At 40.5% G+C, this 25,985-nt stretch overlaps 1 protein-coding gene across 1 annotated transcript in view; it reads left to right on the plus strand.

Annotated features, from left to right (window-relative positions):
* The window catches only part of HS6ST3 (heparan sulfate 6-O-sulfotransferase 3), a 274,637-nt gene extending 249,933 nt beyond the window's left edge, over positions 1-24,704 (plus strand). The window contains exon 2 of the mRNA XM_040056967.2: positions 19,537-24,704. Coding sequence (XP_039912901.1) covers positions 19,537-20,242 — 706 coding nt within the window. The 3' untranslated portion in view covers positions 20,243-24,704. The remainder of the gene's footprint in view (positions 1-19,536) is intronic.
* Positions 24,705-25,985: the final 1,281 nt, after the last annotated feature.

Here is a 25,985-nt window from a genome sequence, read left to right on the forward strand (position 1 = left end):
GATGAATTTAAAATTAAGTTTTCCGTGTAGCCTAGAAATATGTTTTTAAAGGATATTAATGTTACTTGTTGGCTGACTGACAATACCTATTACTTCATCCGTATGTCCTCTGGATTAAAATAAGGAAAATTTTGTCTTATTTATGAGTGTATCAAATATTCCTTGTGTATTAGATATTCTTTTCCTTATCAACTATTTGGAGACAGTTTTTGCACTCAGGAATGTATTTCTTCATGAGAAATAGGTGGATAAAACCAAATCATCTTTCTGTTAATTGTCCATTACCTGTCTTAGTTATTCTGAGCATCTGCCACTAAGTGGTGGCTATGAAAACACATTACTACCTTATTAATGTCAGTCATTTCCTCATTAAGATTCGTACTGCCTGAAAGACACCATGAAGAATGTGAGACAGCCATTTCCACATAAAAAGTGAGAGTGTTGTGGTTTAACCCCAGCTGTCAACCAGGGCCCATGCAGCTGCTTGCTCACTCCCCACCAGTGGGCTCCTGGAGCAGATCAGAAGGGTAGAAGCAAGAGAACCCATGGGCTGAGATAAAGATAAGCAGGGAAAGCAGAAGCCATGCACACAAGCAAAACCAAACAAGGAATTAATTCGCTGCTCACCATGGGCAGGCAGGTGTTCAGCCATCTCCAGGAGAGCAGGGGCCCATCACAGGTAATGGGGACTTGGGAAGACAAAACGTCATTACTCCAAACACCTCTTTCTTACTCCTTCCCCCAGTTTACATACTGAGCATGATGTCATACAGTCTGGAATATCCCTTTGATCAGTTTTGGGTCACCTGTCCCCACTGTGTCTCCTCCCAGCCTCGTATGCATCCCCAGCTTCCTCACCAGCATGGCAGTATGAAAACCATAAAAGCCCTTGGCTGTGTGCGTGCCCTGTGCTCAGCAATAACAAAAACATCTCTGTTATCAATTCTGTGTTCAGCAAAAATCCAAAACACAGCTCCATGGCAGCCACCATGCAGAAAATTATGCATCTGAAACCAGCACATTCCAGCCATTACTCCATACCGTTTTCATTATACCCAGGTACCACACTATTCTACATAACTTCATTACTCACCACACTCCCCTTCCCATCCTTTGATAGAATAAGCAGGTATCGTTCCCTTAGTCCATGGACGACCCCTTCAAAATGCCCATAAAATATCCACAAAATGTCTGTTGAACTATCTGTGGAATTGAATCTCTGTTGGAAGTGGAATGTTCAGTAGTAATGGTTTTCAAAACAACAACCATTTCATTGTCCTGGGCCATGCACACTTGAAATAGGTACACACAACAGGACTGGAGTAGATAAATTACTAAATGTTCAAGATGCTGATATTTTAATGTGTTATTCAGTTCAGAATTCCAGATGAAACAGAAAAGGGGTGGCCTGATTTACAAAGTTCTTGGTGTTAATGAAGTTACCTGAGACCCCAAGCCGTAAGGAGTGAGTACCGCGTCTGGGAATCTCATACTCAAAACCTTGCTCAGTTCTGTCACTGGAAACCATAGCTGTGATTTATAAGGTGTCTGAAGAGTCTCTCTGCATGTGCATTACTGTTGCCTGCTCTGGGGACTCTGAAAAGCCCTATGGGTCCCTCTCGGGGAGCACGAGTGGGAAACACCTTCCTTCAGGATCCTTGCGGCACACACGGTACCTGCAGATGCGAGTGCCACACCAAGTAGCAGTCGGGCCTGCTTTTGTCAAAAGCTGGTCATGGTGTGTGGGAACCGAGGGATGTTCCTTCATTTTCTTCTAGAGCCTGAGAGACTCAAGCTTGCCTCTCCCATTGCTCATGAGATCACTGCAGGTGTGTACTTCCTGTCCCCTCAAGAAAGGAATTTGTCCCCAGTCTTTGGTTATGTTTCCTTTTGACCCAAAAGAAATCAAGATTTGGTGTGCAAAAGTGCAGGGATATGACTGCAATAGCAGTTGTAGGAAATACTAATCAAAAAGAAATTTAGTACACCATAGTGCAAGGATGATTGTGATAGTAAAAGCAATGAGGAGATGCAATATTCTGTGCCTGAGCAGAGTCTGTGCAATCTGCCGTAAATAAAACACTGAACTATGGGCTTTCAGATGATGATAAAAAGAAATATTGAACAGGCATCTCACTGAGCACTGCCTATTCAGTGCACTGAACAAAGCAGGAGTTCTATGGAAAAATAATAATTTTTATTGCAAATAAGAAGAGTGTTAGAGTGGCAAAATAAAAGCTGCACAAATAATATTCTTTCTGGCATTTTCCAGCTCCCTGGGCAATATTTCACCTTGTAACAGAGGCTTTTATAGATTACTTTTCTCGTGGAATTGATATGCTTTTGTAATTAAATACGCTGTACTCCTTGAATTTTATATGTGATATTCAACACTTAAAGAAATCAATATTTTAGTTGTGTCATTTACTTTCATTCATATAGTTCTAGCGGACTGACACAAGGAAATGTGTATTACACGGAAAGACTTGAAGAGATTTGGTAAGTTGGGACAGACACAGAAGCGCTCAGGGCAGCAAAACAAAGCAGAACATCCTGGTGTGTTCGCACACTCATAAACCCAGAGTAACTCCTGCATGGCTGTAACAGTTTAGGTATGAAGACCACAATTTTCCTTTGCTTTGACCACACGGTCGAACTGGCTTTAGATATCCTAGTACGTGCTCCAAAGCAGAGTGGAACAATGATGCTAATTGCTCCTCTGACATAAGACCACTGTGCCAATTCAAGCTGTCCAGAAGGAGTCAGCAAACTGGTTTTGTGCCATACCAGGCTGTTTGGTTCTGCATCTGCCTGTGTTGCCCAGTATCACAGGTGAACGCATAAAACCAGGGGAGGCTGGTATGTACTTCAGCCAGTTCATGCTGCCCGTGTTTGGTGTTTGCCACGTGCAGTGCCACACAGCCGCACGCAGACCTGGAGCGGAGCAGCGGTGGAGCAGTCGGGAGGGGCTGAGCCATTTCTCAGCCTGCCTGAACAGATCTCAGCTGCCGTTCTGTGCTCCGGCCTCGATGGGATGCTCCTGTCCTGTGTGCCAAACCCCAGCGGCCGGTTCCTGCATTCAGTCTGTTTCCATGGTTCATTTCTCTTTCAGAGCTGACATGCTGTTTGGTGTTGCCTCCCACCAACCCTTGGTAATAATATATTTTCTGATAGTCTCTTCTTAAATGAATGGAAAGCGTTCATTTTTAAAAGCGGTGAAGAACTGCCATTTGTAACACCCACGTCCATTTTTAAGAAAACAGAAAACAGATTTCTTATTGAAGGTGAGAGAACATTTTCTGTGGCGCATGACATCCAGATTTTTCCTTACGCATATGACTAAAACAGTACAGATTTTTTTTTTTTTTTTTTTTTTTTTGCCTTGAGTTAACTCATCAACATGAGATACTTCTCTTATCAATGTCAGGGGAAAAAAAAAAGTACCGTTATGTGGGTGGCTTCAAGTAGCACAGGGATGGCTAAGCTGAATCACACCAAAGGTCCATCTAACCTAACGCCTTGCCTCCACAAATGGAGAGTCCAAGGAGGAGAAGAACAAGGCAAGCATGTAATGATGGTACCCCTGAATATACTCCCCTGGATGAAAAATTCAAAGCTTGAGAATTTCTTGCTTATTGGAGATTTCTCTGTATTTAATAGCTGTTGGTGGGTTTATCTGCCATGTCAAGTGGCTACTTCAACACCTTTTTAATATGATATTTTTAATTCGGCTGTTTTTACAGAACATGATTGTCTTTAAGCTTTTTTAGGAAGCAGACTAAAGTCCAGGCTAGGTTAAAATAACAATGTCCAATTGCAATACTATAATATTATAACTGCCTTAGGATATCTGGCACTGAAAGTTACACCAATGCCACATGCCATATGCTGAATGATAGGGTTATGCCAATATAGAACTCTAAATAACAGGTAAACCTGCAGAAGGGAGAAGACTGCATTCCAAGGTTTTCAAAATAATTTTTGGCTCTCAGATTTGTTAAGACAGCCTGAACTAACAGTAATATACCTAATACACAGGGATCTATACTGAGCCCTCAGAGAGTCTGTGTGCCTGGGATGCAAAAATGAGGCGGTTGAGTTTCAATGAGCTGAAGTTAAAAAATCTCTATTAAAAACAGTTACCTTGTAGAGGAAGGGCACAGATGAGGGCAGCACTGTGAAAATGGCCTGTGGGGAAGCAGTCACATACCTAAACCAACACATCTCCAGGTGAGAGCTGTCCCCCATGCTCCAGCCTTCAGCCTGCCCTCCTGAGCCAGCTGCACAGCCCCTGTGCCCACCCCTACAAGCAGCACCACAGCTCTGTGACTGACAAGGGATTTGAGTGACACCATCCCACTCCCACTCATATTTCCCCTGAAGCCAGCAAGTGGGCTTAAACCTTAACTTGGTTAGGAGAAACCTGAATTTTTCTGTATCAGCCCAGCAGTCTGTGCCTCTGCAGCTCCGCCAGCTGTGTGAGGACACAAATAATGAGGAAAAATGAAGAGCAGAAATAGAGGAAAAAAGAAACAAAGTGGTGCCAAAGAAGCATGGGTTTTCAATGATACAACCCAGCCTGTACTAATTACTGTTCCTTGTAGTAAAAGCAGTGTAACTGGAAATGACATGAAAAAATGTCTGAAGTGAGTTTAAATTTTAGAGTCATAGTTTGCATGAGAATACTTAATGCTGGTATATTTATTAAGGCCATGGAGCAAATTAAAGTGTCATGAATAAAGGTCTATGTGCATGCAAACTTCCTTTTCATCCAGGCAGAGCTGTTCTTTAGCCTGAACATACAGTGGTTTCTATCCCCAGCAGGAAAGCAGGGATACAAGTGCTAAACAGCACTTGGTGAGGCTACTGGGATATATAGTTTTGTCATATATTAAAAATTATACAGTTATAAACAAAAAAAAAATGCTTTAGAAAAAAAGCCCGTTGAAAAGGAGTATCTTCAAAGAAAAAAAAAAAACAACAAACCAACAACAACAACAAACAAACAAACAAACAAAAACTACCAGAAAAAAACCAGATTTGTTTGCTACCTTTTCTCTTTTTCAGCTAATTTTTCTAGGAAGGTAGCATATCTTCAGTTGCTCAGGTCTGATGAGATTTCTTTCTAGAATTCACAGGTGTTAATTGATGTTAAATTACATAATATTCAATATATGTATCACAAATTAGATTGACCCAGACTATGTTATGTCTATTAGATAAAAGACAGGAGTACTGAAGTCATTAAAACTGTAGAAAACTATTCATGATGATATAATATTTAACCCGAGTTTTGCTTTCCTGTTTGCATTGCTTCTATACTTGTATTGATGGCAGTACTCCATATGGAACAGAAAGCAATTTACAGAGTCTTTAAAGAAATCCTAATGAATGTTTCATGTTCAAACCTTTGTGTTACTTAGGATACACATCAGCAGCTTTGCTCCTTGTTAATGCTGAAATAGCTTTCATAACCCTGTCATCATCCCACTCCTTTTAAAGCAAGAAAAGTTTGTGACCTGAAGAGCACTCTGGCTCTTCAAAGGGAAGGGGAGAGATCCAAAGATAAGCTTGCTTACTTTACCATTAGTTATTCCTAGACCTTAAGCTCAGTTTCAGATTGGCTTCGTCTGCTGCCTGAATTGACATTCAGCATCTGCACAGATGTTCATTAATTTCTGTGAGAAATACTTTTGGAAATGAAGTCCCACACATGATTCCCCTGGCCTTTAGTTCAGAAAGATGCTAGATCATGTTGAGTGTCAATGTCAAATATCTCTGTGGGGAAAGACTAGAAAGCCTGACCTATTTGCATATGTGAGCGGGTATGGCAACACTCTGCTGCACTAATGTATGAGGAGAAGGTTACTTGACAATAATAAAATTGAAAAGATGATAACTCACAGTTTAAAAAAAAAAAAAAATTGTTCCTTGTTTTTACAGGCAAAAAGGAAGAAGGAAGAGGAGGGAACATCAGTTCAGAAAATGTGGCTGGATTTTAATGAAGGCTGGATGGCTTCATGGCCCCTGAAAACATTTATGTATAAATGAGTTGAGATAATAAGGCTAATCAAATGTCATGCTTCAAGTAGTCAGTTCATGGCCTGAAGGGACTAGGAAGTGCTTTTTTGCCACTGTACAGATGTGCTTCATTGATTAGGATTTGTCCATTTCAGAGGAAAGTTACAGAGCCACAGGCATCCCTGATGACTTGCTTGAGCCAGTATTCTAATGGAGACCCATCAGGTTCTTGGATGTTTTATTTTATGTGAACGCACAAGTTTTGCAGCAGCCTGAGCTCTGTCGTAGACATGGGTTAAACATGACTGTATCGTACTGTGCTATCACTGAGAAATCATGGAAACTTTGCTTAAAGTTTGTGCTGCAGATCAAGGTGCAGAGATTGATTTGATTGAGTGAGCAGATTGGCGGGTTTGTGCTGTATCTGCAGGATGGAATTCATATAATCTCTGTCTACTTTTTCTGAAAGGTAAAGAATCCTTTATAGAAGTTGTTTAGAAGCCTAGACTTCTTTATTTCATCTTATTAGCTTCTTTCTCAGAACGTAACATGGTACAGTGCAGTCTACAACCTGGCATGTGTGACTAAGCCTGATTAATTAAGATTTGAGGTCAGAAGAAGGAGATAGTCCCATTTCTACTAGGTAATCCAAAGTTAAATGTATGGTAAATAGTAAAAACATCACAGAGCTATAGTTGAGTTAAGAAGATGAGGAGTTACAATACTGTGTAAGACATTCAGATAATTAAAGCAGATTTAACAAGGTATGACAAACAAGATTTGTTTTTCATATCTGCAGGGAGTTGGGAAGACAGTGCAAATAACTTTAATACCATTTGTACCTTAACTGTGGCACCTACAGGGTGCATTGTTACAGGGCTGAAATCACTCATGGTCACTCACTTTGGGCTTTGCATAACCAGGCTGCATCCTGGAGGCTGCCTCGTCAGTGCGGAGCAGTGTGAGCTACCTCTGTGTCTGTGTGTGTGTAAAAGGTCTCATTTTGGCTGGGTATTGCAAGTAGTGAACTTGGAAAAGCTTGATCAAAGTTCTTTGCATGCCAAGTATGTAGTGGAAATCGTGCATAAAAAGTGATCTGCTTTCAAACTACAGTTTTTGTTGGATGAAATTCTATCACAAAGTCACTTCTAGTCGGTAGAAAGATTTTTTTTTTCCTAAGATACCATAGTGTCTGTAGATAAAAACTTTATGACATCAATTTTTGGAAAGCAAGTTAAGATTATGTGAAGGTTTGGGGCGGATTAGAGCGCCCCCTTGTGGAGACGTTATGTATGTATATATGTATGTGTGCATATAGCTACTTATATAGGTACAGAGATACCTATAGATCAATGGAGAAGGAAAATGGCGATTTTGCTTATATTTGAGTTATATTTTTAATACCAAACGTTTATGGGTTTGCTTAGAGTTTTATATTCATACCAAATATTTCTGGGTTTGCTCAGATGCTGTAAAGTATTTTAGTAAAACACCAAGTTCAGTGTAAAATGGAAAGTCAACAGTCTGTCATGTAAGTATTCAACTGAAATACCCTCTCATCTTCCTGTTTATTGGCTTACAGGTAAAATCATACAGTTGCATTACAAGAAGAGGAATTTAGAAAAAAAATCGCTTTTTTTTTACAGCTGGGTAATTTCTCTAGGTTTTGTGAACTATTTCAGTGTACGAATAGGGAACACTTCTCTTATAATATATTCATTAGCAGAATCACCTAAAATTCTTTTATATCTCTGTTGTCATGTTGTTTACCTTATGGGAGGCTTTAAAAACTCCTGGATTTTGTGATGATCATTTATAATTTATGGTCATTTTGCTTGATGTCAGAATTAATAAAGATTTGAGGCAAAGCTTAGAGGGAATAAATTAGTGTACTTTCAAAGGGATTTCAATTACTGAGCCCTTTTTATTGTTAATTACTTTATTAATTGAGCAGAATTACTGTACTGATTCAAAATGCATTGCAATAAAAAATCCCTCAGAACTTTTATCTGAGCATCTCAGACTTGGAAAAGAATGCCTGCAACTGAGCTCTTAGCTGGAAATCAGGGAAAACTCAGCTGGGGAGGGAACCTTGTTACACTTGTGGCACAAACTGTGAAGCCAGTTAGGAAGAAACACTGGTGATGCTGGTGCTGCAAGTGTTACCTAGCCAGAGAATAAAATGGAATAGCAACATTACCTTCAAAAAAACAGGAAGAGGATGAAAATAAACATTGTAGTTGAATTTAAAATAACTAATTTTGCTTTGGTTTAGACCTAACAAAATCTGACTGAAGAAACATAAATATCAGAAGATTTAAGGATCTGGCTACATTTGATTTGCTTTTTCAGGGACTCTTTGAAACTGAATTTTACCAACCAAGTGTATTCCTGCAGGCAGGCAGGACCCTTGTGATAACATATCTCTCATAATTCTGCATTAAAGTATGTAGGGATTTTTTTCTTCCTTCAGAACCATTATGAAAGGCCTTATGTTGTTTAAGTTACTGACTAGGCAGGAATTCTGTGTCCCCCCTTTTTGCAGTGGAGCTGTAGAAGTGCTTGGTCACCCAGGCAGCAGCCTGCCCCATGAGACTCCTCCCGAAACAGGGACTTCTCTAACCTTTTTGGCAGCTGCTGAGAGACTGCCACCTGATTGTGAGGAGGGTTTTGTGGATTGTCCTGTGTGCATAAGGGATATTTTATGGATCCTGTTATGCTATTACCCATGGCTGTAGGTATCAGTCTTCTTCAGGAGGATCACTTCCCAAACAGATTTCTGTAACCCTTTAAGGCTATATTGGCAAAACAAGCTCAAACTGCAGGTTCCTTGTGCAGCTCTGTCTTCAGGTTTGCTCTTCTCTTGTCCCCTGTCTGTCATCACCTTTCTTTTCCCTTTCTATCTCCTGTTTTCTGCTGCCACTTCCTGCTGTGGGCCATCCCCTTAGCTCATTTCACCTGTACTTGTAGCATCTTCCTGAGAAAGGCAAGTTCAGAACTTCGTCCTCTGACTGGGGCTAGAGGCAGCTCAGGGAGGAGGTGGGCAGGACAGCAGTGCAAATGCATCCTTATTTCATGTTCCCTTCTGTGCAGTGGCAGAGGCAGAGAAAAAGAAACAACAATTTTGAGTAAAGAGGTCACATGTACCTCAGATTTACACAGTTCTTTTGAGACAGAACAATCACCTGTGCACCATAGTGATGAGATAGAATGGGGTGATGTGAGCGATGGATCCCTCCTTTGCCACAAAAGACTTCTTATTCTCCCCAGCACAAATGCCTTGGATACCTTTAAAGAATCCTGTAAGACACTACACTTCTATTGCTTTTGAATAGTATTTCCTCCTGTGTGTGCTCAGACCCTGTTCCTTAAGAGGTACAAGGGTTGTTTTGTGCATGTGCTTGATAGAACAATGCAATTCTCATTGTTTGAATTATTATTGCATTTTGTATTTATATTTCTTTCAGCAAGGTTATTGCTACTTCACTCCTTTCAGCAATTTAAGGAATACTTAGAACAACTGAGCTTGATATAATTTAGGCAAAGAACAAAAATCACTGGAGGGAACTTTGTTGGATTTGTGTCTCATCAAGAAATGATTTACAATTTGTATCAAGCTTGTTTGTTTTTCCATCAAATTGCCTCATCTGTATATTTCTATTCCAGACCACTTCACTCTGAAACAAATTGTCATTTCCCCATCCTAACCAATGTCTCTGTTCTCAGATGCTGCAAAGCTGGGGGAACCAGCCTCTGGGCTGTGACGTGTAAATATCCAGCATCCATCTCTGAGAGCAGAATGGAAATTTATCTTCAATAAACTATTTAATAGACCAGCACCTGCAAAGTTATTTTACAAGGCAAAAACGTAAGGCTGAGCACAAGAATTTTCTGGTGAACAAGAAGCTGGTAACAAAACAGGATGTGCTGAAAGAGAAAGTTAAAGGAAAGTTATCCATGAATTTCCACAGGGCTAGTCTTAACTCTGACCCTATTTCATGTTTCCATTAATGATGTTGGCACTAAAGTATTAGGATGTATGTATATTCTTAAGTATATTGATGGAATTTGCTTAATGACCTTGAGGATTTCATAAAAATGGAGGAAATTAGGTTTGGTAGTGCAAAGTGCATGGTTCACCCATCTGAAGCCAGCAGAAACAGCTGTCCTCTAGCAGCTGAGCACTTGCCAGCCAAAACAGGGAATCTTCATAGAATCACAGGATGGTTTGGGTTGGAAGGGACCTTAGAGACCATCAAGTTCCTACCCCGCTGGGCAGGGGCCATCTGAGCCAGTGACACAGTGAGCATGAGTTTCCAGAGTCATGTGGCCCTATAAAAAACCAAAATGCAATGTGAGGGTGTATCAGAGAATGCATTGCCAGTGGAGGTAAGAAATGTTTATTGCGCAAGGCACCTCTAAAGCCCCGTGTGAAATTTGCTCAATTCTAGCCACATATAGTGAAATTTGAAGTTGTGCAAGTTCAAATGGTAGGAAAGGACTGCTGTGATGATCAAAACTTGGACAAATCTCAGGAGCTCCTTACTTTTCCAAGCCCCCTATCAAAAGCAAGCGTGAAAAGCTGAGATGGTGGAAAACTCAGTGAAGGGATCTAAGCATGACCTAAGAGTTTTGGGGACTGCAGTTTGATCACTTATGACTTTGCTTATCACAGGAGACAATAAAAACTAGTTCAGCTTTGCAAATTGAAAGTTGAGAGGTGTGATTGCTCTCTGATCTTCAGCTTAAATGCTATTTCTCCTGCTCTGATGTTACATTTATAAATCTCCTTGATGTATTTGCAGTGTTAACTCAAGAACAGCTGGATCTAAGTAGAACAAGACCAGGTTTTGTCTGGGAATAAGACTTGTGTTCCTAACTGTAAGAAGCAACCTTCACAAGATGTTTTCAGTAGGAGCAATGGCATGAAAAGGATATTTCAAAAGGGGCTAGGATTCTTTAGGAAAGGGATAATTGAGTGCTGTTATCTATGCTAGCAGGGTAGGTAGGGCAATGTGATGTCTCTGAGAGCTTTTTTTCCTAAATAAACCAACAATTTTCTTCATATCTGCTCATACTGCTCCCTATTTCTTCACTGACAGTGAGGCTGAGCTTACCTATTTGTTTAAATATAGAGTAAAATGCCCAACTTTATGCTCTGTGTTTGAAAATTTATGCGTAAATCCTGAAGGCAACACACAGGAAAAATCTATATTAGCTCAGAGAGCTCACACATATTCATATGCTATTTATGTGCATTTTCTAAAACACTGGGATTAAAACCATGGATAACTACATAATTTTATTAGTTATGCTAAGGATCCAGACTTGATACCTGTGAACAGAATTCATTTCTTTAGGGACATGTAGCAGCTGCAGCGTCCTCTCCTATTTCTGGAGATTCTATATTGAATAACATGTCATTGAAATAAATACTCATGAAGTTGCTCAATAATTCAGGGTGTGCTGATTTGAAGTGTTATAGCCCTAGTTAAAATCATATTTAAAAAAAAAAAAAAAATTAAAAATGTCTTAGACTAAAAATTTTCTGGCTTTTCCTGGGGTGGCCAGGGAAGAACAAGGGAGAATGGGGATCATTTAGTTGGCGAGCTGCTTCTTGTTTGATGTGTTGTCTGACAGGACTGTACAGTCTGCTGGTGACAACAGACTTTCCACTGTCAGTCAGAATCCCAGAGCCCCAGGGGTGGGAAGTGACTTCAGGAGAAGTCCAACCCTCTGCTCAGAGCAGGGCCACTACTGAGCATAGTTGGGGTTGCTCAGAGCTCTGTCCAGTCAGATCTTCAAAATCTCCAAGGGTGGGAAATGCAGAGCTTTCCAAAGCTTCATTATTCTCATAATGAAAATGGTTTTCCTTTTATTCTCAGCTTTTTCAGTTTATGACTATTGTCCCTCATCCCAGGATGCACAAGAGTGAAAAGCCTTGCTTTATCTTTACAACTGGCCTCTTCTTAGGTGCTGAGAGGCTGCTGTTTGATCTCCATCTAATGTCTTAGGCATGTCTTTGAAATATGTCATTAAAATCTGTAGCCTCACAAATTTATATTCTCCTATGTCAAGAAAAAAATTCTCAGCACTCCCACTATGCTTTTGCAGCAGTAGGTCCCTAGATACATTTTCACTGATAATTTTGAAAGGCATGTGGCAATGTGATATGTCAAGAATGTGATTATTATTGTCATGATTATTCATTACTTTAAAAAAAGTACAAAATTGCTCGTCCAACTCTAAAAGCAGACAACATTTTAAAAGGAAATTGTCATTTTGCATAGTTCAAGGCCAGTTGTCCTAATTTCTGAAGTATTTAAGGGAAAAAAAAAACGAGAGTCTCCACAAATGCAATTTTTACCATTGTTTTCAGTACAGATGTAGTGCTGCATTTTGAAACTCATCTTTTTTCTGTATTATATGAATCTATGAACCGGTGCTGTGTTAAAATAGCTTACCTAATATCTCATTCTTCTCATATCTTTGCATAGCTCTATGCCATTATTGAATTTGTTCTAGCTTCACATCAGGAAAATTGGACTCTTTAGGTGGAAAGATTCCTAATGTTGTATGTGTGGCATTTGTGTTGCCAAAGGCTCACTCCCTTTCTTCTACCCTTCTGGATCACCCTAAATCACTACTGTTAAAAGTTGTTTGATGTCAAAGAGTGAGTGATCTCTAAAGACACTCCTTGTCATCTGTCATTCTTTAATCAGGTGTAGGACACTAATCTTCTGATCAACAACTGTGACCAAAAAAAAAAAAAGAACAAACAAAAAAACCCACAAACAAAAACCCCCAGTGCTATAAAGCTTTCCTGAGGTGATGGCATGGATACAGAATTTAATCTGATATTTCAGAGGATATTTTTAAAGAAAAAAGGGCTTGCAATATCTAAACAGAAAAATTGGGAGTTTTGTGATGAAAGCAGTGAGCTACTCTAAAAGAAACTGATGTTGGTGGCAGGGAGTATTCCTCCTAGCATGCAAGGTCCCACATTTTTTAAGTGCCTCCCAGTGCCCAATCACCACATTTCTCTTGCCTGTAACATTTTGTGTCATCACAAATAACTTCCCAAGCAACGAGCTCTCCTTACCAAACCAGAAATACAATCTCAGCTGTCTGACTCCCAGCCCTCCCTCTGTCACACTGATATACTGGTATATCAGCAAGGAAAACAAAATTATAATGGACTTTTTTCTCTAACTGCTGGATTGGAAATTTGTATGAACCAATACAGAACTTGCTTTAAAACTTTGTTTTACTTTGGAGAGTGCTCCAACTCTATAAGCATGTCTAGAAAGAGATACTATACCATGACTGGTAGATGTATTATAGGTACAAAGAGTTGTGAAATTGAGGTTCTCTGTGGTTATTTCTCCCTCATTACAAAATGTTATGGTAGTGGTTAGTTTTTGATGTTGGCCTGAACTTTGCACTCTGTGAATAAGTCCCTTCAGGCAAGGACCCTTTGGCTCCAAGTGCAGGGCTCACCTCGCAGATAGAGACACAACATAAGACACCTCCAGGTCAGCAATAAAGCTCCCTCTGTGGCCAAGGTACACGGTGTGATGCAAAGGGAGCCTCTAAAGGGATGCAGCTCATGCCAGAGGAGGCCCCTGCCGTGGCCAGACACACACCACTGCCTGTGCTGAGCAGCTCCCTGCTGGTTTCAGAGCTTGCCTCGATGCCTGGCTCATAGGCAGACCACTGCAGTTAGATGTCCTACCCTGAAAGCAGTATCCAGTCCCTTCTCTGAGCAGCAAAAATGGTGAGTGCTCAGATCCTCTGAGAAAATAGCCAGTTAAATGCTTTTGCTGCATGCTGAGCAGGTGATGCATGTGGTAAGAGTTGATAAACCTTCACTTTTTAATGGTGGTGGCTGTTCTTTCAGTAATAGTCTTGTAAAGAAACCCATGAAAACCTGAAAGGACAGCCAACAGTATTAAGGTCTTACGGAATAAACTTATGTAAAGGATTTCTTAGAAAACCATTCCATCACGATGTCTAGCATCCTGTGACAGACACTTAAGAAGCCTATGTGCTCCTGCTGCATCATCTTTGCAAAAGTTTGTGGGACTGCTAGGGTTTATCTGTCTGGCTTGGTGGATAAGCCTTACGATGTTTCCTGCAGCCAGATGGACATGCATATATTTCGTGCACTGTTTCATAGATTTTTGTTACAGTGCCATTGTTCTGGATACAGTCTGCTCTTGTTATTTTGGGCAGTTTATCTGTAAATTAAGCACACCATGGATGCAGAGACACTCTGCACAGGAATGCTGCCAGCCTTGAGCTCATATATCTGCATCTCACTAGGGTGACTTTGCCTGGCTCAGAGCAGCCTGACAAAGCTTCTTTGGTTTCTGCCTTCCCCCATCGTTCCTGTTGCATGTTCTTTTTCCCTAATTGTACACGGTGCTGCATTATACTTACCTTTGTTTAATTTGTTTACCCTCTTTCTTTCACCATTACCCATATTGATGATACTTTGCTCGGAGAGAGGTTACTGATTGTGGGGTGTTACTGCCTGTGAGGATAAAACTGGGAAGTGTAAGGCTTTTGTTCACGTAATGCTCATCCTTCTTAAGCCTTCATCTTGCCACAACCTCCGTTGGTAGCAGAAATGTGCTGACAGGATGGCTTTTGGTGGGTATTTCAGACCTTGCCTCAGGAGCACGCTCACTTCCACAATTAAAGCTACTAACTTCTTATCTCCACTTGGGACATAAACGTGACCAGGGCTTTTATTTTCCTTTCTACTAGGAAGAACCAGAATGATGATGTTGCACCATAAAACCAGTTGATGGTTTTATGGTGCACCTGGATTTCTCAGTCAGTTTGATTTTTCTTCCTTCTGTCTGCTAGTGTTTTCCAAAATATTCTCTGGTGACCCTTTTTCTTCACCTCAAATACTCTTCTGTCTCTGACTCCACTGCCATGAGTACACTGTTCTCCTTTTATGAAGATGCCATTCATCCTTCTTCCCCAGGAGGCCCTATAGGATGTTTCTGTTCTCAGTGTGCAGTGATCCTTCACGTATTTAGTAAATCTCCCTCAGCTGGGACATCTGTTCCATGGTGATAGAGGAGGCAAAATGCCCTGGTTTGGGATCACCTCTGCTTATAGCAGACTCTGCTCCTCTGAAATTAATTTCTAAACTGTACTACTGAAGGATTAATGCAATACTACTAAAGGATTAATGTAAGATTAGAGTATTTATATTAAAATACCTTATAATGTGGAAAAAATATGTGTTCTTAGGTTATAACTAGAAGCTCATTTTATCTGTTCTATTAATTAAAGGTTTTCTTTGCCTAATGCTAATAAAGAGATTGGATTTCATGCAAGTAGGACTAGAGCCTTAGGAGTTTCCAGGTACTTTGTAATTCTACAGTAAACAGCAGTGTGCAGCCCACGCTTCACACTGGTGCTTGTTTGAGCCCCTGCATGGATCATCAGGCCCCTGCCGTGACCATCACCTGTCCAAAAAATCAACTATCCCATAAGTGACAACTTCAGTAATCCATTCTTTTCCGTACATCATGCTCAAAAGAAGATTGCTTAATCTGCGGAAGCTGCATAAAATTTCCTTTCAGGAGGAGCTAACACTGTGACTAGTGGGCTGGTTCTTGAAATGAAGTCTAGACTGTTCTTACACGTCCATGTGTTCACAGGGACAGTCACAGGACACATTGACAAACACAGCTATGCACATACTATCATTTTTCTGTCATTGACAAGCGCAGATTATGGCCTGATCTCAGTGTAAATTTCTACATACACATGCATGCACGTGCTGATACAGATATCGATTACATAAATGTATTATATAGCTATAACTTGTATGGGTTTTAATTAACTTGGAATATTTTCTATAAAGTATTTTCTCCCTGACATACCAGTGTATTCTTTTTGGCTAGCCTTTAAGCGCTGAGGGCGTCTGTGACAGTAGTTTCAGTAATCGATGATGTAATTCTATTGAAATGAAGCCAAGATGCCTGTGATAAGTTTGCTTTGACAAACAGGGTAACAGAAGTCATTACTTAATTCTTTGTTCAGTATTTCCCACAGTGGGTAGCCACAAAGCTCGACACAGCCATAAGTGTGAGCATGGGTGATGCAAGAGTGTCATTTACACCAACAAGAACAAGTGCACATCTGTATTCAGGGTGGCTCAAGTATATTCAGTATTTAGCTACCTTTATGCTATTTTACTGAACAGGGAAGAAAGGCCATATCCTATTTCATCTTTTTATGACCTGCTTCTTGTCTTTATAATGAGCTGACTCCTCAGCTATTCCCAGTGTGATTGGATGCTTGTATATGAGTCATGGAGGGCTCCAAAATGATTCTATAATTATTCCATAAATGTCAACATTTGAAAACAATTTGAAAACAATTTCCTAAGATAATTTTATAGTTTATCTAATTTTCCAACTGAAACAAATGTTCATGGTCTTTGTGTGTTTACTTGTATCATTATTCTAGAGATGTGACACCCTTTTCCCTGAAAGAAAACTCTGTGCACAACTTCAGTACAATATCCCCCCCTCAGTCGTCTGGACAGTGCCCAGGATTAGGTGGAAAAAATCTTAAGGTCTTCCAGCCTCAGATTGATTAAAAGGGTGGCAGAGGGTCACAGCCAGAAGGTTAATCAGAAGCTTGTAAACTGGGAATGTGGCATAAATTATCAGCCCCTGAGAAATTAAATGTGTGTCAAGCTGCTGTTGTCTGCCAGATGAAGAAGACATTTAGTGGATAACACAAGAAGGCGAGTCTCTGGAACCTGCAGAAACCAGCAGCAGATTTATCTGGGCAGTGAAAACAGCTGCAGAAGTCAGGTAGTCACAAGGAGGAGCAGCAGCAGGCTGGTGAAGGTTCCTGGCCCAGTATGCAGAAGGGAAGCTGCAGATGTTACACAAAGATATGAGGTTCTTATTTCCATACATTTGCTTTGTACTCCTGTTTATTGCACATCAAACGCATTTACATATCCAGGGATGAAATGGAAATGATTGATGCAAAGGAGGTATTTTTGTTAATTGTTGTTGCTCTGAGTCATACCTGACTGTGACTGCTGGGGATGGGTGAGGAAAGACACAACTATTATTAGAGGTAGAAATAACTGTCAAGAGCAACTTTTAAATCTGTCTGTTAGCACATGTTATCATCCAAAATTACCTGAAGAGAGGAGGGACAGCAATACAAGGAGTAAGCCAGTGCCCCATCTTTGTTGGTGCAGATGTTTCCTACTGCCTCCGAGTCTTTGTCCATTTTTTTTCATCTCTGCTCCCTTGGAGTTTCAGCCATTTTTGGTTACAACCCTATCAGTGCCTGTTGGATGTTGCAACAACAGCTTCTTATGCTCAGAGTTGATGGGTGTTTGAGAGTTGGGCTGTTTTATCTGCACAGCACTTGTGAAATGCATCCCCTTTTTACCCTGTGAAATGGAAAGTAGTTCTTAATGTGCTCTCCTACATGCAGTGTGGAGCCAAGATGAGTGAGCATCCAATCTGAGAGGAGAAAGCTTTGCCTGAAGTGCCCAAAGACTGCTTTTTGATAGTGGAACTATCCTGCAGAGCATACGGGAGGATTTCTGGTACTTCCTGCTCTGCAGAAGAGGGATTTTAGAAATACCTCTCTATGAGAGGTTGTGTGATTCTTGGGTCCCCTGTTGATGTGGGCTGTGTAAGTAACTGAAGGGGACCAAAACACCTGATGTGCAGTTTGGCCATGTGTGAGCAGCCATCAGAAGAGCCAAGCTCCAAGTGATTCTGGAAATATCCTTCAAAGTATCATCTGATGCTGAGAGAAATCATACCTTCCAGTGCAAGTGATAGTGCAAATACATCCATGACACTCCCCAGTTTAAATCCTTCCATCTGTAAAGCTTTTGCAGTGAAATAAGTCTTGAAACAGCTGTTTCCATTAGACAGTCGCTCAGGAAATTGCCCTGCTGCAGAACATAGTCTGGTCTCATAGGCTGGTCTCGTAACCTTATTCTGGAAAATATATTATAGGTCCTGTAGGTGGAAAATTCAGAACGAAGCATTCAGACCTGTTTCCCTTTGCTTTGCCTGCTCTGGGAAATATGTCTGCATATTTAACAGTGTGTGGGGAAATAAATATTTTTATGGTTAACCTAAGGTTCATGGAGATGGTGAATCTTTAGTGGCAGAAAGTGGGTGATACCTGAAAAAGCAAAGTAATTTTCTTGGAGGTTGTTACAATTTTTGAGATTTTTAATTTTACTGGAGTTAGCTCTTGTATGAGATGATGCTCCCAAAACATTGGTTTGTTTGCAGGGTAGCTTGCCTTCAGCAAGCTTGCTTCCTGTTTACTGTCTTCATCCTTCTCCAGGCTGAAGAAAAAGTACTGAGATCAGACTTTTCTTAAGAAATCTTAGGCCTCATGGTTTATTAATGTATAGTTTGCAGTAAGATGAGTCATGCAAACTCCCAAGCCTATTTTTGTACCAGATCATGTGTTAATTTTAGTCATGAATCTTCTTCTGGTTATTCTAGCTGAGAGAAATCATAAGTATTTCAGCTTTGCTTTGTGTTATGATATCACCTTATAATTCAGGTGAGTTATTATTGAGTAAAACATCCCTCAGTAAAAAAACTCTCAATCTGTGAAAGCCTCCTTGATGCATATTTAATTGCAGTCCCTTTCATATTGCCATAAATAAGAAATGCAAACTGAATTTAATAACAAAAAGATGAACTGACAATGTGAGTTCTGTAGTTATTTTCTCTATTTCAAATAAATATATCTTGGTTTCTCTTTTGTACTCTTGACAGGTGAGGTTGAATAATAATAATAATAATCTTATCACCAACAAATGCTTTTGTACTGCACGATTATAACTAATTTCAATCAAGCACTGGTCTAAAATTAAGTCATATGGATGGATTTCTGGTCTCTTATTATCTTCACTCCAACACACTTAATAATAGGGTTTTTCTTAAGTAGGTGGCTCATGCCAGTCTTCCACATGGTATTATTTTTAACACTTGCACCATCCACATGAAATTGTTTATGCTTTTCTTAGGTTGTGCCCAAGTGCTGTAGGGATTATCATCCTGTGCATCTTGTGAGATGTGCATGTCTCAGTCCAGAAGAGAAGGGGCAGGATTATTTCAATCACTTTTCACACAGTTTCTGATATTGCTGGCAGTTAATACTTCAATGTGGAGGGGAGCACACTTCAGTTAATTGGTTTCTATATAAAGTAACTATCACTGAACACTAGATAGGTCAAAGTAATTCTGTTTCTCTGATAACTGCTTATTTCCTTTCATATCTCTCTCTCTCCCAATTTACCTTGTATTTTATTCACAGTATTTGTGGAGATTTTACTGTCTCAGAAGGAGTCGCCTGGAGTACCTACATTGCACTGGCAAAAGTGAAGGGTGTGGTGCCAGTGTTGGGTAATAGTCTTATTGGAGAATAAATAGGAAAATCTACTGAAATCCTAAAACTGTGTTTAATTATATGTTTCAGGAATTTCTATTACATCACCATGCTGAGGGATCCAGTGTCACGGTACTTGAGTGAGTGGAAACATGTCCAGAGGGGTGCGACGTGGAAAACCTCCCTTCATATGTGCGATGGCAGAAGCCCAACACCGGACGAGCTGCCTACCTGTTATGAAGGAGACGACTGGTCTGGAGTCAGCTTACAGGAATTCATGGACTGTAGCTACAACTTGGCCAGCAACCGCCAGGTGCGCATGCTGGCAGACCTCAGCCTGGTGGGCTGCTACAACCTGACTTTTATGAATGAGAGTGAGAGAAACATGATTCTTCTCCAAAGCGCCAAGAACAATCTGAAAAACATGGCCTTCTTCGGGCTGACGGAATTTCAGAGGAAAACACAGTATCTCTTTGAGAGGACATTCAACCTGAAATTCATTTCCCCGTTCACCCAGTTCAATGTTACGCGGGCCTCCAATGTGGACATCGGCGAGGATGTGCGGCAGAGGATAGAGGAGCTGAATTTCTTGGACGTGCAGCTGTATGAATACGCAAAGGACCTGTTCCTGCAGCGTTTCCAGTACTCCAAGCAAGAGGAGCATCAGAAGAACCGGCTAAAGAGGCGAGAGGAGCGGCGACTGCTGCGGGAGCAGAGAGCTCACCGGTGGCCGAGGGAAGAAGCAGCAGAAGTAGCTGTTACTGAAGATTATAATAGTCAGGTTGCAAGGTGGTGATGCTCCTCCATCTTGCCTAACTATTGAGAGGATCAGATTGTTTGTGCACTGTGGCTCTCTGGGAATTAGCTGAGGGAGACCTACTGCTTTGGTAAATGAGACCTCGTCTGACAACTCCCCCTCCTTATCTCAGTTTTTCTTGGTTTCTGCCAGTGAGAATGTATTTTTTTCTCAATAAGTATTGATTAGTGTTATTAAATGGCAGTAGAATAAGATTCCTGTCAGAAAAGACTTCCTTCAAACACCTAAACTATGAGGATAGGTTGAAGAGAGAGAGATTCTTTGTATTAACAGATGTACCCTGTACAATCTGAGCTACTAAAACTTGTGCAGACATGAATGATAAATTGGGGAAAAATACCTGGCTTGGTTCCTTTTTGACATGAGAGCTGTTTTATTTCGTACTGTTCATTGCAACTGTAGTGCATAACTTTCTAGTGAATGAAATGGAGAAGGAGCACATATTGCCCTTCAAACTTCTATGTGCTGTGTTTTGATTAAGGGAAAAATTTGATGAGGTGATTAAAAAAGAAACAGGAATTGTTGGATTGGGGCGCTTCTTGCTCTGTTCCAAAGGCCAGCAGTCAGAGATTGATTATAGGTGAGGTGGTGGAGGGGTTGGCTTATTTCCCTGCAGGTGCTGAGAGTACCGAGCCCAGCCGGGTAGGAACCATCTTTCAGAGTGTGTGTGGCAAAGGCAAGCTTTGAGAAATGAGGTCCACGTGGCAGCTGAGCACACATCACAGAGATTATCTGTCTGGGGGCAATGAAATCTGCCTTCATGGTCACAAAAGGGGTCAAGCAAACTCCAGGGAAGAGGAAAGGGAGAGAAGGAAAAGCTTAAATATTAGTGCAACATTTTCCAGAATTGCTGTAAAAGCCTGGAGATACATTGTCTGTGAAGGTAGGCAGGTTTATTATATTGTCTGTTAAAATACACTGATGCTGAGTGCATACAGTTTAAATTGGTTTTCTCTCTAACTACTGTAGTGGCTAGAAAAAATATCAGCTTTCATTTTTATAGGATACATAATGGATATGTGGAAAGTCTTGATATTTATTACTCTATATGAGGATTCTTTGTAAATTTATTGTTTTCATGATGAGAGATCTGTATCTGTTTTTCTTCCTTGTCTAGAAAAAGATTCAATGGGTTCTTCCTCCCCGTGTTCCATTCTTGTGGCTAAACTGCACCTGTTTATTCCAAGATTTTATGTTGTTCCATTTGTAATAGTGAAATTTTAAAAAGAGGGTCCTGTGCACCATAGATCTTCTGAGAGAGTTTTTTTCCTTCTTCTTCTGGCATAAATGTAAAGCATTAGGAAGAAATTTCTCTAAGTGCCTCAACGTGGCTGCTAAATCAAGATGCTGAAAGTATATTATTGCATGCATGAATGGCTTTTACCTTACAGATTTGCTAATTAGAAGTACTAGAGTACCTGATGTGGATGCACATTTCTCGCTTGTTTACAAAATTCAAGGTTTCTATCCAGTTGGTTGAAAAAATAATGTGTTACAGAAAAAAAGAGGCTCGATTTGAAAATCTGTCCCTTCATTTCCAAGTTGGATTTTTTTTTTTGTGCATGTTAGATCTTCTTTTCTTCTGCCAATGCTATTGCCAATCTATGCAGAATATCAAAAATACAATCTAATGATCCTGTTGAGAGTTAATGCATATGATAATACATTGAGCATGAAATATCATAATAGAATTAAGAAGTGAAGAGGGCTACCAGGATGATGCCTCATTATCAATATAGTTCACTAACAATATGCTTCTTTACATCTGATTGTCAGTGTTACTTTGGGGTGAGTAGTGGTGGGTTTTGGTCCCAAATGCCTCTTCCACTTGTGATTCATGTACATCTTCTCCCACCTCTGCATTCAGAAGGGAAAAGGAAGATTGTTATTCTCCTGTCTGAGCAAGTGATGTCTGCCTTAGGGAAGAGTGAGGAGCTGTCTGGGCTCCTGGGTGGTGCTGCTGGGATCCCCATCACCTGGAAGAGGCTCTCAGACACCTCGCTCACATATGGACACCAACCTTCTGAGACTTATATTGCAAACTTTACAGCTGAGGACTGAAGCTCACTCTGGGTGTCCTGGCTGCAGGACAGTGAGGCCATGAAGAGCTAAGGCTCACTGGCACTGTTGCACCTCTAGCACAGTGCAGGTAATTCACAGTGATCTGAGATCTTTGCTGCTGGCACCAGGGCTTTAGGCTGGGCTGGCGCTGGCCCTGTGGAGGGAAGGAGCTTTCTGGTCCATGACACAGGGATGATGGGAACTGTTGCATCTCCCCATTCCTGCACCCATTGGCACATCTTGCTGGAGACCAAACAACACAAGAGGGGGAGGATGCTTTTGGCACCTGATGCTCAGGCTCCAGGATTTGTAGGTGCATTTCTTGTTTCCATGAGCACAGGAAACTCAGGGTGCTGGGGAGACCCTGAAGGGCAGGGGAGACGCCAGCCATGTGGAAGGAAAGATGCAATGCCAAATTCACACTAAGGAGCAAGGTAAGCAAGGAAATAAGATAAATTCCAACTCGTCTTTTGTTCTCTAGGGCATCCTTTCCTCTTCCTCCTAAGTGCAAAAAAATAGTTGTCCCTTCCTCGCATAGCTCTTTGCTCAGGAGGCCACCTCTCCATGCTGCTCACAGCAATTGGGGCCCCATTTTTCATTTAGGAAATGCAGTGTTTTCTTTTCAAGGGAGAAGAGACAGTGCTCAGAAATACTTCCCTGGAGCCTCACCAGTGACTGTAAGCATCAGTTTCAGCTGTCTAAGCACACCAACTGTTCTCCAGACTGTTCCTTCTGCCTGATACAAAACAAAGCCTAATGAGGAAAATCGAAGCTGTTTTAAGGTGGTTTACACTAGCTTGAATAGTTTGGCAACATCTTAATGCAATTCCTAACCTTTTTCATCAGTCATTTCCCAGGAGTCAAGATTAGGGTCCTGAAGAGCCGTTAATGCGCTGTGGCATCCATGTTAACGGGATTTGCCTTAGCTCGGGATTTAGTTAAAATTGAAGCTGGTTTCTTGGATATTTTTTTTTTTTTCCTCTGGAGCCTGTGTAACAGCCCTGGTTGTGCAGGAGTAGGTTTGTTGCTTTTGTTTTGGGATTTTTTTTGGGAGGGGTGGGCAGTTAGCAGCTAAGACCTTGCCCAGAGCTCTGGGACTGAAGGCCCTGGCCCCTCCTTCCCTAGCTCCAGCTGCAGATCCAGCAAACTCACTGCACCAGCAGTCCCTTTTTTCTTAGCAGAGTTTCCTTACGCATGACAAATAAAGCAGTTTGGAAACATCTTCAGGCTGACTTCTAAGACAGCGGCCTGCAGCTTTTTTCCTCTTGGGCACTGTGCCTGAAATAACATAATGCAAAAGCAAAATAAAGGTTCTGCTTCATATCTCTGTTATTCCACGTTTTCATTGCTCTGACAGCATAAACTTCACCATAATTACACTGGACCATATAAGATCAGGGAGCAGCATGTTTCTTTCTAAAGCTTCATGAACAACAATGCTGTAGGATTTCTGTCCATCTTCCTGGCATTATTTTGTTGCTTAAACAAGGCAATTTGGCTTGTGCTACTGCGGTGCAGAAAGAAATCTCATTCTTTTGTAATGGAGATGTATTTGCTAATCTCTCCCATCACATTCCCAGCACTACCTTTTCCAGTTATAATTCACTGGAGGTTGGAGTGGACAAAGAAACATGCTATATCATTAGAACTTGTTGATAATTCGATGTCTAGTCCAAGCACTCACCTTATGGCCTTATGGCCTTAAGGTTCCTTCATTAAGGAATGAAAATTTGTTCTCTCTTCCCCACTCATCAGTGCTGACAGTAAAAATCTTTTTTACCACCAAGAAAAAAACCACTGTGTCTCATGTTGTGTATTTTCCACTGCCATTGTGTTAATAGTGAGTCTGTCATAGCCTTGCTAGGGATTCTACCCAATATGCAGCAGTTACTTGCTGTTCACTAAAAACAGAAATACAGAACAAAAAAATTATGGAAATCAGATCCAGAGCCACACTTCATAACTGTATCATACCCATTCAACCAAATGGCTGGTCACATCACCTTTGTGTGTGGAGAGGTTTCAGATTTGACATCTATGACTAAATCAGGTTTCTTAAGTTGTTCTTGTTAGCACATGCTTCCTAGTGGGATCTTGTTTCCCACCTGCACTCTTGTATCAGTTATGAGCACTGCTGTTTTAAAACATATCTCACTTTTTCTTCCCTCTGTTGCTATTCCCCTTATACATATGGATTTTTTTTTTTGTTTGGTTGGTGGTTTTGTTGTTGTTGTTGTTTTTTGTTTTTGTTTTTGTTTTGTTTTGTTTTGTTCTGGGATAAGGATTATCTTTTTTCCAGACTGGTGGAGAATACCATGTACAAGATGAACAATCACAATGAAGTCCTGCAGCTGGAGTTGATGGCTGTATCCTCCCTATGTGTGGCAAAAAAAAAAAAAAAAAAAAAAAAAAAAAAAAAAAAAAAAAAAAAAGCACACTCAAAATAGAGGAAAAGGTAAAAGGTACCAAATTTTCACTGTAGCACTTCTTTCAGTTTGGTTACTGCAATACTTTCTTTGTCTACATGTTGTGGAGGGAAATTGGTTCCATAGCCTGCACTGTCCTTGGCTTTCTTCTTGGCCGTATCACTAGCTCTGTGACTTCAAATAAATGTTGGAAGAGAAGAAAAAAATAAAGAATTCCCATCAGTTGCCATATTTAAGATGAAAGAATAAATTAATAGGCTGTAAATTACTTTAGGAATTTTCCTTCTGTTTATGTGCAATAATGTTTGTGAATTCTGCTACTGAGAGATTGTATTGTGAGTAAACATATATACTTCCATTCCTATTTAAAAGATAGTTTGTAGACCTAGGGATTTTCATTGACGTAAAGCACAACTTAATGAATTATTTAATGTGTTTAACCATTGTGATGTCAAAAGCAATTGTTTTCATATATTTATTTGTTGGTGATTTTCTGTAAAATGATGCTCATTAAGAGATCTGTTAAAAATGAAGTTTTGTTGAATATTGTTGGGTCCATGAATTACTTATGAGAAAAAATAAACACTGATTGTGTTTTTGAAACACTAAAGATTCTATCTTATCTACATAGCCATAAAAATGACTGAAAATGTTTCAAGTCATAGCAAAAATCTACTGTGCGTTTTTAACAAAATGAACATGGAGGAAAATCATATTGCTATAATTTACTATTTAATTATGTTAGGGCCCAATACCAAATCTTTTACTTCCAACTGGACTTCATTTCTGCTCCAGCAGCACTGAGAAGCAGTCCAAACCATCAGGATAATCTGCTGAGCTCTGTGGGGAATAATGAGAAGTTGAAGTCTGTTGCTGCACTGTCAGCCTCATACTGCTGGTTTGCTCTTGAAGTCTACCTGTACAAAAGCTGTGGGGTAGCCCTGTATGGTAGGAAGTGTTCTGTCTCTCCAGAGTTTGTTGATGGTGATGAAAACAGTGTTTATGAGTAAGAATCATGGGAAAGGCCAACAAAGCTGGCATCTTGGTGGGGGTCTGTTACAAACCAGCCAACCAGGTTGAAGAGGCAGATAAAATATTCCATAAGCAGCTGGGGGAAGAATCACAATCGTTAGCTCTTATGGAGGACTTGAATTTACCAGATATCCTGCTGGAAATAAAATGCAGTGGAGAGGAAGCAGGTTCCTGGAGTGTGTGGAAGAGAACTTCCTGATACG

The sequence above is a fragment of the Hirundo rustica genome, chromosome 2, assembly GCF_015227805.2.
Source record: "Hirundo rustica isolate bHirRus1 chromosome 2, bHirRus1.pri.v3, whole genome shotgun sequence".
Taxonomy (NCBI): Eukaryota; Metazoa; Chordata; class Aves; order Passeriformes; family Hirundinidae; genus Hirundo; species Hirundo rustica.